The 12,185-nt window shown below is 45.1% G+C and overlaps 1 protein-coding gene across 1 annotated transcript in view; it reads right to left on the bottom strand.

The window, feature by feature from the left end:
* Nucleotides 1-11,947, bottom strand: part of CDC42BPB (CDC42 binding protein kinase beta) — a 111,943-nt gene extending 99,996 nt beyond the window's left edge. The window contains exon 1 of the mRNA XM_068540145.1: nucleotides 11,479-11,947. Coding sequence (XP_068396246.1) covers nucleotides 11,479-11,653 — 175 coding nt within the window. The 5' untranslated portion in view covers nucleotides 11,654-11,947. The remainder of the gene's footprint in view (nucleotides 1-11,478) is intronic.
* Between the last annotated feature and the right edge of the window lie 238 nt (nucleotides 11,948-12,185).

The following is a 12,185-nucleotide window of genomic DNA, read 5'->3' as shown; positions in this document are numbered from 1 at the left end:
GGAAATGTCCAGAATATGCAAATATATAACGAAACTAGATTAGTGGCTGCTTGGGGCTGGTGAGGGAAGGAAGGAGTTGGGACTGATAGCTAAAGGGTTTAGGATTTCTTTTTAAGGTGATGAAAGTGGAAATAAATAGCTGCACAACTCTATGAAATACTAAAACTACTGAACTCTACAATTTAAATAGGTAAATTGCATGTGGATTACATCTCAAAACTGTTACAAAAAAAGAAAGAAAAGAAAAAAGAAAAGAAATCATTTGGTAATTGTAAATGGCAGAGAAACCTTTCTTTTTCACTAAACTTAATCAGTTAGCTGTGTAATTCGATTTAAGTTTCTCTCACATTGTTGATAGACATCCAGTTTCTGTTCAATATCCCTCTTAACGTATTTCACAAGGATTATCAAAACTTCATAAACACAAATCTTGCTTTTTAAAAAATAATTATATACTTGTACAAGAAATATATCCTGGCTTATCACTTTGATTACATAAAACCATAATAATGCCTTAGGTTTTGAGAAACATTTTTGTCCTAATACAGTCTAATATAAATGCTACCCTTGACACCTTAACTGGTGAAACTGGAAATAGAGCATTCTTAGTAACTTCCCAAAGTGCTGCTAGTTAGACAATATATCCTACATATTTGAAAGCAACGCTTCATCACATTTTCTCAGATTCATTTAAAGGTATATCAAAAAGGTAATTTGTTAATATACTTAAAGAGTTTTCAACAATCTGACTCCAAATACTTAGGGTTAAAAAAGAAACAAATCCGAGCTGCAAAATTATTTTTTAAGGATTGCTGCAAACCCATTAATTATGAAACCAACATCTTTCTCAATACTGAAGAATCAATATAAATGCTATTTCAAGTTTAAAATAATATGTTAAAAATCAATTTGGCCCTCTGATTTAAATTTTTTAAACAAAATCAGAGAAACTCAATGTTTCTAATTCAACTCTTTCACACGAACAGGGGTAAAGTACAAGAGAGCAACAGCCTTAAAATGTAGTTTGGGTGCCCTGGTAAGGGAGGTCTATTTACCTTTGGTTTTTTGTTTTTTTGTTTTTTTGAGTGCTTAGGTTTCCTTAACTTTTTTTTAGTATAAATGCTTTACGATGTTGTGTCAGTTTCTAGTGTACAGCAAAATGAATCAGCTATATGTATACATATATCCCCATATCCCCTCCCTCTTGAGCCTCCCTCCCACCCTCCCTATCCTGTCCCTCTAGGTGGTCACAAAGCACTGAGCTGATCTCCCAGTGCTCTGCAGCAGCTTCCCACTAGCTAGCTATATTTTACACTTGGTAGTGTATATATGTCAGTGCTACTCTCTCACTTCATCCCAGCTTCCCCTCCGCTCCCCGCCCCCATGCCCTCAAGTCCGTTCTCTACGTCTGCGTTTTTATTCCTGCCCTGCCTAAGGTATTTGTTTTTCTCTCTCTGACTTACTTCACTCTGTATGACAGTCTCTAGGTCCATCCACCTCACTACAAATAACTCAATTTCATTCCTTTTTATGGCTGAGTAACATTCCATTGTATATATGTGCCACATCTTCTTTATCCATTCATCTGTCAATGGACACTTAGGTTGCTTCCATGCCCTGGCTATTGTAAACAGTGCTGCAACGAACACTGTGGTACATGTGTCTTTCTGAATCACGGTTTTCTCAGGGTATATGCCCCGTAGTGGGATTGCTGGGTCATATGGTGGTTCTATTTTTAGTTTTTTAAGGAACGAGGGAGGTCTATTTACCTTTGGATTTCATTTCTGTTTTTTATGTTTTTATAAAATCATGACTGGCAAGAACATTTCTTATTCTGCTCTTTATTTTAAATTGGTGATTTCTTCCTACATACCAAAAGCTTTAGAGTTAAACAGAATCAGCTCTGTGTCACTTCAAGAAAGATAAAGTTTATACACCGGGTCCCTGAGTCACAAACACCCAATTCAAACATCGCCACGTTACCTATCCATACAGGCACACTCCTGCTTCACGCCTATGCTCACCCAGGGTGCCTCCCCAGCCCTCCTTCCAACCACTTTTCAGGCACCCACTCTTCTGCTTTCAACGCACCCAAGTCCCCCTTCTTCACATCCTTTTACCCCTTCTCCTTTCTCTCTCTTCCAGTGTTGTACAATTACTAGAAAAAAACTCGCCCTCCCATATCTCCATTTCTTCCTTCTAATTATGCAGGAACCCTTCTAATAAGTGAGTAAATATAACAAACAGAATACGTCCAAAAAAAAAATGAAACAGCAACTGTACGCTCTGACTTCATTTAGAGATGAAAACTAGCGTACCTTTCAGTTACCTCCAGTGTATGGACACCCTTATCTCTGAACCATCTGGAAATCTCATAAAATGATAGCATAGATTACAGTGGGACGTAGCCTCAAGGATAACATGAGCTCCAGAGAACGGTAATTTTGTTTTGTCATCACTGCAGTGCCTGGCACTTCTTAAGTCCTTAAAAAATGCTTGTTGAATGAATGACAGTAGATGACAGTAGACTACTGTCTACTGTAGTAATGTCAACACAATTTTGCACAGTGGGGACAGCAAATGGACAAGTGGCATCTAATTTAGCAAAGCTAGAAAAGTGAAAGTGAAGTAGGGATAAAGCAGCACTAGTATCTTGAAGGCTAAACAATAATGGACAGAAAACAGAATTGGCTTTAAGTCTGCAGAAGAAGAAGTTATACTCCAGACCTCCTCCCACCCCCATCCCCGCCAATGGCCCTTCTCCACCTCACCCCACCTTCGCAGAAAGCTGGCAGCTGGGCATATACCACTCTCCCCACCATCTAGGCAGGAGACCAGAAACCCCACTCTGGGGAAACTGACAGCCCAGAGGAGGAACTACTTTAACAACTCTGGCAACGCCCCTCAAACGAGCCACGTCCCCATCTGACTTCTAATGCTGAGACTCAACATTTGAAGTTTGTGCACACAGAGAGTTCCAATCAGTCCAGCATAATTATGGAAGACAGCCAATAATCACCAGACATTTGACGAAGAGCTTCTGACAGCAAAGACAAAGACCAAAGTAGGAAACAGGATAAAAAGGACTCGGAAGAAACAGAGACAGCACAAGAAACAAAAGAAAATGTCTGTATAACATAAATGTATGCACATAAATCAACAAAAAAATAAAGAGAAAAATTTTTAAATGATCGCCTTCATGAAACAAAAACAAGATGTTATAAAAAAAAAAAAAAGAAATACTAAGGACAAAAACACTTACAAATGAAAGATATGATGGCAGAAATAAAAACTCAATGTAAAGACTAGAAGACAAAGTTGAGGCTCTCTCCCAGAAAAATAAGGGCAAAAGATCAACGAATGGAAAAAAGTAGGAGAAAGGAAACTAGCAGAAAACTCCAGAAGGTCCAAAATATGAATAACAGGCAACCAAAAAGGCAAAAATGAAGAAAGCAGAGATCATAAAGATATAATACAGGAAAGTTTTGGAGAGCTGAAGGACCCAAGTGTCCCCACCAAAAAGACCCACCAAGGAACACTAGGGATAAATAAAGACCTTGAAAGCTCCCAGAGATGGAACAAGTCTCACAAAGGCGTGGGAATCACAATGGTCTCAGGCTTCCCCTTTGCAACAACAGTAGGTAGACATCTGAGTAAAGCTTCTAAACTTCTGAGGAAAAATGACCTGTAACCTAGAATTCAATACCCAGGTAAACTGCCATTCAATTGTGAGGGAAGAAAAGGCATTTTCAGACAGGCTAGGTCTCAAAAAAATTTCTCTCTGATGAACTCTTTCTCAGGAAGCCACTAGAATATAAGACACAGGATCCAGGAATTCCCATTCAACACAGGAGAGGCACAAAAAGAATTCCCATAAGGAATGAAGAGAAATCCCAGGATGACTGCTAAGTAGCAGGCCTAGAGAAGAAACAGCCTAGAATGGAACAGGAAAATGAAGGGCTCTACAAGGGATGAAAAGTGAGCGATTACTCGAGGTGTCTGACTGCACTGGGGAGTTCTATTTAGAAGCCTGGACTAAATTCATGACTATACATTGGCATTCACGCTAAATGAGAGAAAAAATAATTCATTCCAATCAACACAAAAATAATTCCTTGTCTTAGCAGACTGTGAATTAACTGTATCCTATGTGGCTCAGCTGTTAAAATGTTTACCCAATGATAACAACAAACACTGAGTATCAATTTAAACAAAAATTATTATATAGCCAGATTTGGAAAAGCGGAGAGAAAGGAAGGGTGTGTGTGTTTCGGGCAGTGCAGGAAAGAAGACATGTAAAGCTCCATAGCCTTCTCTTCCACAGTAGGAAGTTAACAGATAATATATAAAATGGCAAATCAGAAATTAGCAGTACAAGCATGCTATTTAGATGCATGAAATTTGAGGCAGGAACTGCTAAACAGATGACCATCAGCATCCAAGAATCCTCCCCATCCACATAACACCTTCACCCTCTGCCTGGAGTGTAGACAGGAGGGCCCCCATCAGACCACACAGTGGACTTAGCAGGAAAGGGCCCAGGTCCCTGAAGACTTCTTGGAACGAGACTGTCTTCCTAGCCTTGGACTGACTACCAACAGTGTCACATGAAATAGAATTCAATCTTGATTTTAAGTCACTGTTGTTTGGTTCTCTATTACTGGCAGTTCAATGGGATCATAAGACAGTTGATGATAAGGAGAAACAGAAGGGTTAAAAGAGGTTGCTTAGGGACTTCCCTGGTGGCGCAGTGGTTAAGAATCCGCCTGCCAATGCAGGGGACATGGGTTCGAGCCCTGGTCCGGGAAGATGCCACGTGCCGCGGAGCAACTAAGCCTGTGTGCCACAACTACGGAGCCCGCGTGCCACAACTACTGAGCCCACGTGCCACAACTATGAAGCCCACATGCTCCAGGGCCCGCATGCCGCAACTACTGGCCCCACGTGCTGCAGCTACTTAAGTCTGTGCGCCTAGAGCCCGTGCTCCACAACAAGAGAAGCCACAGCAATGAGAAGCCCGCGCACCGCAACGAACAGTAGCCCCGGCTCGCCGCAACTAGAAAAAGCCCAAGCGCAGCAACAAAGACCCAACACAACAACAACAAAAAAGTGGTTGCTTAGAAGTTAGACCCAGAGTGGGCTGGCTGGTAGAGGGACTACTGTTTTGCATTATACTGAATAACTCTGTAGAACTACTTGACTTTTAAAACTGAGTAAATGCATTACTTTAATAAAAGTAAAAGTGTATTTAATGAAAATTACCCCCACAGGATATGGTCAGAGGTGCCGTTAATCTCAACCTCTAAAACTAGGATTAGTTGTATCTTTTTAGGTTTATTTGTTTTATTTATTTATTCATTCACTCATTTATTTATTTTTGGCTGTGTTGGGTCTTCGTTGCTGCCCACGAGCTTTCTCTAGTTGCAGTGAGCGGGAGCAACTCTTCTTTGCGGTGCGTGGGCTTCTCATTGCGGTGGCTTCTCTTGTTGCAGAGCATGGGCTCTAGGCACACGGGCTTCAGCAGTTGTGGCACATGGGCTCAGTAGTTGTGGCTCGCGGGCTCTAGAGCGCAGGCTCAGTAGTTGTGGCGCCCTGGCTTAGTTGCCCCATGGCATGTGGGATCTTCCCGGACCAGGGCTCGAACCCTCATCCCCTGCATTGGCAGGTGGATTCTTAACCACTGTGCTACCAGGGAAGTCCCTTAGGTCAATGTTAAATTCCAGCGTTGGACCATGGATTTCAGACCTGATTTTTTTAAGGCAACAGAATACAAAGTCATTAGAGAAGTTTTAAAAGTGGGAGTGATGAAATGAAAAGCAGTGTTGAAGACTGATCTGGCAGAAATATTTAAATCTTCAAGCGAGAAAGGCTTTAATTTAGGTCTATGGGCTTGAGAGCTTCAGCTAGGCCAGTGATAATGGGAATGGGGGGGAAAAGAAAGGTTACAACAAAACTAAGATATTTCAAAGCAGGTGCCGGCAAGGAGGCCCAGGGCTGACCATGGGTCCGCGAAGGAGAGGAACCCTGGTGAGAGGGCTACTTGCTCAGAAATGATTAGGGAAAACGTCCAGAGCCCGGTTTACCCAAAGGAGAGGGGAGATGGGGGTGGAGGGCAGATCATGGGATCTCTCAAACTCCTAACCGTTTTCAAACCCATGACTCTGTGATTTTGGAGGCTAGAGGAATCATCATCATGCCAGTAAATGTTAGGACTCCCCCCTGAAGAGTAAATTCCTTACGTCTCCAAAGAAGCTCCAATATAAGAACAGAAATTATATAATTCAATTCAAATTTCTCTTCAAATTTCTAATTCTTTCCTAAAGATAACAAAAATCCAAAGCCTCCTATTATAGGGGAATTCCCTGGTGGTCCAGTGGGTACGACTCTGCACTCCCAATGCAGTGGGCCCAGGTTCAATCCCAGGTCTGGGAACTAGATCCCGCGTGCCGCAACTAGGACCCAGCACAGCCAAAATAAATAAATTAAATAAAATATTTAAAAAAAACTTTTTTTCAAGTCTATTATATAATTGATCCTTTTTGCAAAGTTTTAATCTGAAAACAATTTTGCTGCCAGTTACCTACTGGCAAAAATCTAATATGAAACACAGATTATTTAAAATCATACTATAAAGTGTGCCCTTCATCTCATAGATAGTATGTTTTATTTGAAACGAATAAAATTTAAAAAAATAAAATAAAATAGATACTAATTGTTTAATTGTTCTTTGGTAGATTTTAAGTCTAAATAAAGCCTTCAAAAATTACCATATTCCTCCGCGGCATGTGGGATCTTCCCAAGCCAGGGCTCGAACCCGTGTCCTTTGCATTGGCAGGCAGATTCTTAACCACTGCATCACCAGGGAAGCCCCATTTTACCACTTATGATTTTTAAAAAAAGGGTAAAAAATCTATATGTGGTCTCTTCTAGCATGATCCTTTTACTTTACTAGTCTCAAAAAACACATTTTGCCTCTTTACCAAAAAAAGCATTCAATAGCTTTGCTGTACTTAATATAGTTTGAAATTAACAGTCCTGTTTGCTCGCATGTTTATCCAGCATCACAGACGTCAGCACAGACAGGACAAGATTTCCAAGGGCGTCAGGTGCTGCAACAAGAGGCAGGGCAAAGGCAAGGGGCGTTCCTGTCAACACTGCCTGCGGCGCTTTCTGAGTTTTTACCTTACCTGCATTTGCAATTGAAGAGCAATTCACCACACAGCATAAGCTTTTTCAGGTAGCTCACACAGTGGTATCTCGAAGTGAGAACAACTCACTCCAACTCCAGTTTTACTTATTGCAAGTCTAGATTTAACACAGACACTGCTGTTTACTTCAAAGCCCAACTGTCAATGGAGGAGGTTTTAAGAGAGAAAAAGTAAGGCTGGCCAGTTAATGTTTAATGGTTTCAGCTGTTCCATCACTTGCCTTGTAGTCAATATCACCACGCATTTCAAATACCTATTTACAAATCCAAATTATGTTAACCTAAATTTTATTACACAATCCCAGTATTCCCCTACAAATTGAATCTTATCATTCAAAAGATCTGTTTCTTATATCTGTTACTTAAAAAACGTGTTCCGATGTTATGCAAAAATTCTATCTGGGGGCTTCCCTGGTGGCGCAGTGGTTGAGAATCTGCCTGCCAATGCAGGGGACACGGGTTCGAGCCCTGGTCTGGGAGGATCCCACATGCCGCGGAGCGACTAGGCCCGTGAGCCACAATTACTGAGCCTGCGCATCTGGAGCCTGTGCTCCGCAACAAGAGAGGCCGCGACAGTGAGAGGCCCGCGCACCGCGATGAAGAGTGGCCCCCACTTGCCGCAACTAGAGAAAGCCCTCGCACAGAAACAAAGACCCAACACAGCCATTAATTAATTAATTAATTAATTAATTAATTAATTAAAAAAATTCTATCTGGAGAAACCATTAGATTAAAATGTATCTTGAGATGTTTAGCACCATCAGTTCAGCCTGAACGTATTAAATTTGGTAGTCATCCCACTAACACCTAGGGCTGAGCATCCCCAGGCCAAGAGCTACAGGAATTCACACAGATGAAGGTGAACGCTGAGAAGGTACCACTTCCTTCATAATAAGAAAAATCACCAATGAGGAAATTAAACAGAGGGCTACAAAGATTAATTCTAGCCCTTATAGAGGAAGCATGGTGGCACGACGAGAGAAGATGCCCTGGACTGGGTGGGAATCGGGAAACCCACGCTCAGGTCTGCCCCAGCAGCGAGCTCCAGGCCTCCCACACCTGGTCTGCAGGCCACATGGGGGTCAGAGCAGAGGGCCACTGTGGTCCACCCAATGCCAATGGGCTGGGATTTCAAACATCAGCTCTGTCCAAATATAATACGAGCCATCATTTTTAAGTCACGAAAAAAAAAAATTTTAAGACATGTAAAAGTATTTTTATATAACGAAGATGAAAAACAACAATTTCACCTCATTTAGTTGTCCATATTTGTTGCTGTTTACTTGTAGAAATTTCAAAGTGTTTCATATGCTCTGCTTCAAACGGTATCAAATTTGCATTTAAAAAATAGCTTAGGGCTTCCCTGGTGGCGCAGTGGTTGAGAATCTGCCTGCCAGTACAGGGGACACGGGTTCGAGCCCTGGTCTGGGAAGATCCCACATGCCACGGAGCAACTAAGCCCATGCACCACAACTACTGAGCCTGCGTGTCTGGAGCCTGTGCTCCGCAACAAGAAAGGCCGCGATACTGAGAGGCCCGCGCACCGCGATGAAGAGCGGCCCCCGCTTGCCACAACTAGAGAAAGCCCTCGCACAGAAACGAAGACCCAACACCGCCAAAAATAAATAAATAAATAAAGAAGCTTTCATTAAAAAAAAAAAAATAGCTTAAAGAAATACACATGCGAAGCAAGGTATTTCCAACTTTTAATTAAGGTCCTGTATTTCATAGAGAAAACTAATCTAACTATAAACACAATCAAGGGAAAATTAAAGGCAAAATCTACAGTGAAGCCCAGGATGAGTCTTGTCCCAAGCAACCACTGTGGAAATAAGAAAATCTTCTTTTAAAACTTAAAATCTTTATTACTTATAGTTTCCAAATTTCCTCAAAGATTCCCCAGTGAGTCTCAAATCTGGGCTGAATCGGCTATTTTTCTTCACTAAGTTTCAAGAATTCTACATAACTGTTAACAGACACCTAGCAAGGTTGGCCCCTCTGCATGAGAGGACTCAACACATCAGAGGTCTCAAACATCAGGCAGAGTGTAAATCCAAAAACTCAACAATCCGCAGGTTGACAGCCTATGTATGTGTTTCTTGAGCAGAGCAGAAGTAATTCCACTTGGAAGTCAAGGCACCTAATAATGCTCCGCAAACAATTCCACTTGAAAGACCATTCTTTGCTTTCCAAACGCAATTACTGGGCATTCCAAGTAACACTAAATAATGACTGCACACACATCCTAACTAGTAATACACACTGCGGAGTTACATCGGTGCGTATGTTAACACACATGAGATGAAATACTGCTTCTAGAATATATTTCTATTCCATGAAAATGCCACCTTAGAGTACATTCTTCTCTGTAATTTAAAGTTCTGTGCAGACTGAGTTCTTTAGAATAATGTAATTTATTTGTAATCATAATTTCCAAAGAGCCAGCACACAATTTTCAAAATATTTCTATATTACAGCACACAGCTTCTACTTAGACTTGGAAAACCCAAATCTCATAAGACCTCCGCACATGCAGAGAAGAGCTTCCTCCAGTGAAGCCCACCAGTTCACAGAGTGGCTGGTACCGTCTGGTGGTGAGGGGGCTGCACAAGGAAGGACCACTGCTCCACAGGGCACCCAGCCTTCAGGATAAGCCCCTCCGAGGCACTGCAGGTCCCCAGGCCAGAGGCTAGCTGGACCACACCTTACCTGCTAACTCAACCTTCCCTCTGCCTCCGCTTTTCAGTCACACGTTTACTCACATACCAAGCACTGAGTTGAACCTGATCTTGAAACTGGATTTCAAGAGCAAACGCTCAGCAAGAACAGCAAAGAGGATACTCAGAAGGCTGGGATGTAACAGGCGCCAAAGACTTCACTCTCAAAGCAACCGTGAAGCCAGTTAATCATTCAGGTGGAAATCATGTCACTGATAAACGACCCCAGGAAATGAATAGTACTCTTATTTTACTGATACCGTATATAATCAAGAAAGGTGGACCCCACCACAATAAAGCACAACAGGCTGTCCTGGGGCTGTGGGCCTCCTTCTACTGCTGCTCTCACAAGACATCAAAATTCCACTAAAGAGCGAAAAACAGAAGCTCTCTAAAGAATATCGCAACTTAAGTTTTATTTTGTAAACAAAATTCCAAATTCTAATTACCATTTTGGCAGAGTAGGTGGCCTCACTATGGACTACATTTGTTTGTTTCTTCATGTCAATGTCAGCTTTTATCAGCCCCAAAGGTTAGAAATTACTGGGTCAAACTGCACAGCCCTAGTCCAGTGACGCACATGACCCAAGAGTAAGATTTTCATAGATCTGGCCTGAACCCTGAACAGAAACATTGCATCTTCCTTCTCAGTATTTTTATATGAGGCTGAGGATCTTGACAAAATGTCCAAGTTAGAGAGAGAGAATGTAAGAAGATTTCACTTTACACGTGTAGCTGTTCTTGAGATTCTAACCATTAAGTAGCTTAATCAAATTTTTGTCCTAAGCATAATAGCTTAGTTGACCAATGATTAAGGCACGCAAAGATCAGACGAAGAAAGTTCTTAAGTGACTTCCATATACTAACAGTTCCAGCTGGCCCCCAAATATTACAAAGGTCTGGCAAAACTACAATGAAAAAAATCAATTTGCTCTCGCATGGCGTATTCAAAATAAGGCTTTTAACCTTAAAATTCCCTTAGAGGTGGTACAGTCAAAGGGATGTTCAGGCCCCGGACACCAAGGGATGCAGGCAGGCTGTCACCTAGGAGGGGCTCCCAGGAGACGTACGGGGGGGCAGACGCAAAAAGCACACGCCGCTGCCCCTACAAGCCAGCAGGGCGAGCTGGGGGGGGGGGGGGGGGAGCAACTCGACGCGGACTCCGGACCCCAAGGGCGAGGGGCGGATATCCCAGGGAGTGCTGCAGGAAACGATATCCAGACTCGGAGGGTGGATCTAGGAAGCGGCCGAGGCGATGGCCGGGCGCGGGGGTGGGGGTGGGAACGGAGGATGTGGCTCCGAGGGGCAGGATGAGGGGGCGGGTCGGCCGAACGCGGATGTGCGAAGGCCAAAGAGGAGGGCAGGGCGGGATGGAGAGCCGCGAAGCGGTGAGGGCGCCAGGAGCGGCCGGACAGGGATGGGGCGGCGGGTCTGGGAGCGGTGACGAGGCGGGATGAGCGGAAGCCCGAGGACAGGGAGGAGGCGGGCGGAGTGGGGGGAGGGCGCGACCGGGCGGGGGTCGCAGAGCCGAGGGTCAGGCCCGCGCACACTTACCCCACTCGAGGAACTCGGCCACATACTTGTCGCGGCGCAGGGCCGAGTGGCTACACTCGGTGTACAGGCAAACGAGCACGTCGAGCAGCGTCTCCACGCTCAGGGCGCTCTCGTTGCGCCAGGGCCCGTCCAGGAGCAGCTGCTCCAGCTTCTTGAGCCGCACCTTGGCCGACATGGTGCCGCGCGGCCCGCTCCCAACGCGCCGGCCTCTCGCCGCCCGCTCGGCCAGTCCGTCAGGGCGAGCCCTCAGCGTCCCGGCGGCCGCAAGCCTCGGCAGCCGCGGCCCCTCGTCGCCGCCCCGTCCGCGTCGTCGCGCCCCGGCCTAGGCCGACATCTTGGGCTCGGTCCCGGCGGCGCAGCGTCTGGGGCGCCGGGCCCCGCGGGTCCATGGGCTGGTCTCCTCCCCTCGGCGCCGCCGCCCGCCCCCGCCTCGCGCTCCTCGGCCCCGCCCGCGGCCGCACCCTCCTCGCCGCCCGCCGTCGACCTGCAGCGGCGCGGAGCCGAGCGCTGCGCAAGCCCGGCCGGCGCCCGAGTCCCGACCCCAGCCCCGACCCGGCGGCCCAGCCCCGCGGCCCGCAGCCAACCAGGGCGCGGCCAGCGCGGGCGCAGCCAACCACGGCGTGGCCGGCCGCCGCCGCGCTGACCTCAGCGCGCCGCCCCGCCCCTGCGCTCCCGGCTCCCGGCTCCCGGCGGGATCGGACCTCGCC

The sequence above is a fragment of the Eschrichtius robustus genome, chromosome 1 (assembly GCF_028021215.1).
Source record: "Eschrichtius robustus isolate mEscRob2 chromosome 1, mEscRob2.pri, whole genome shotgun sequence".
Taxonomy (NCBI): Eukaryota; Metazoa; Chordata; class Mammalia; order Artiodactyla; family Eschrichtiidae; genus Eschrichtius; species Eschrichtius robustus.
The sequence above is the reverse complement of the archived record's forward strand: the minus strand, read 5'-3'. Positions and strand labels throughout refer to the sequence as shown.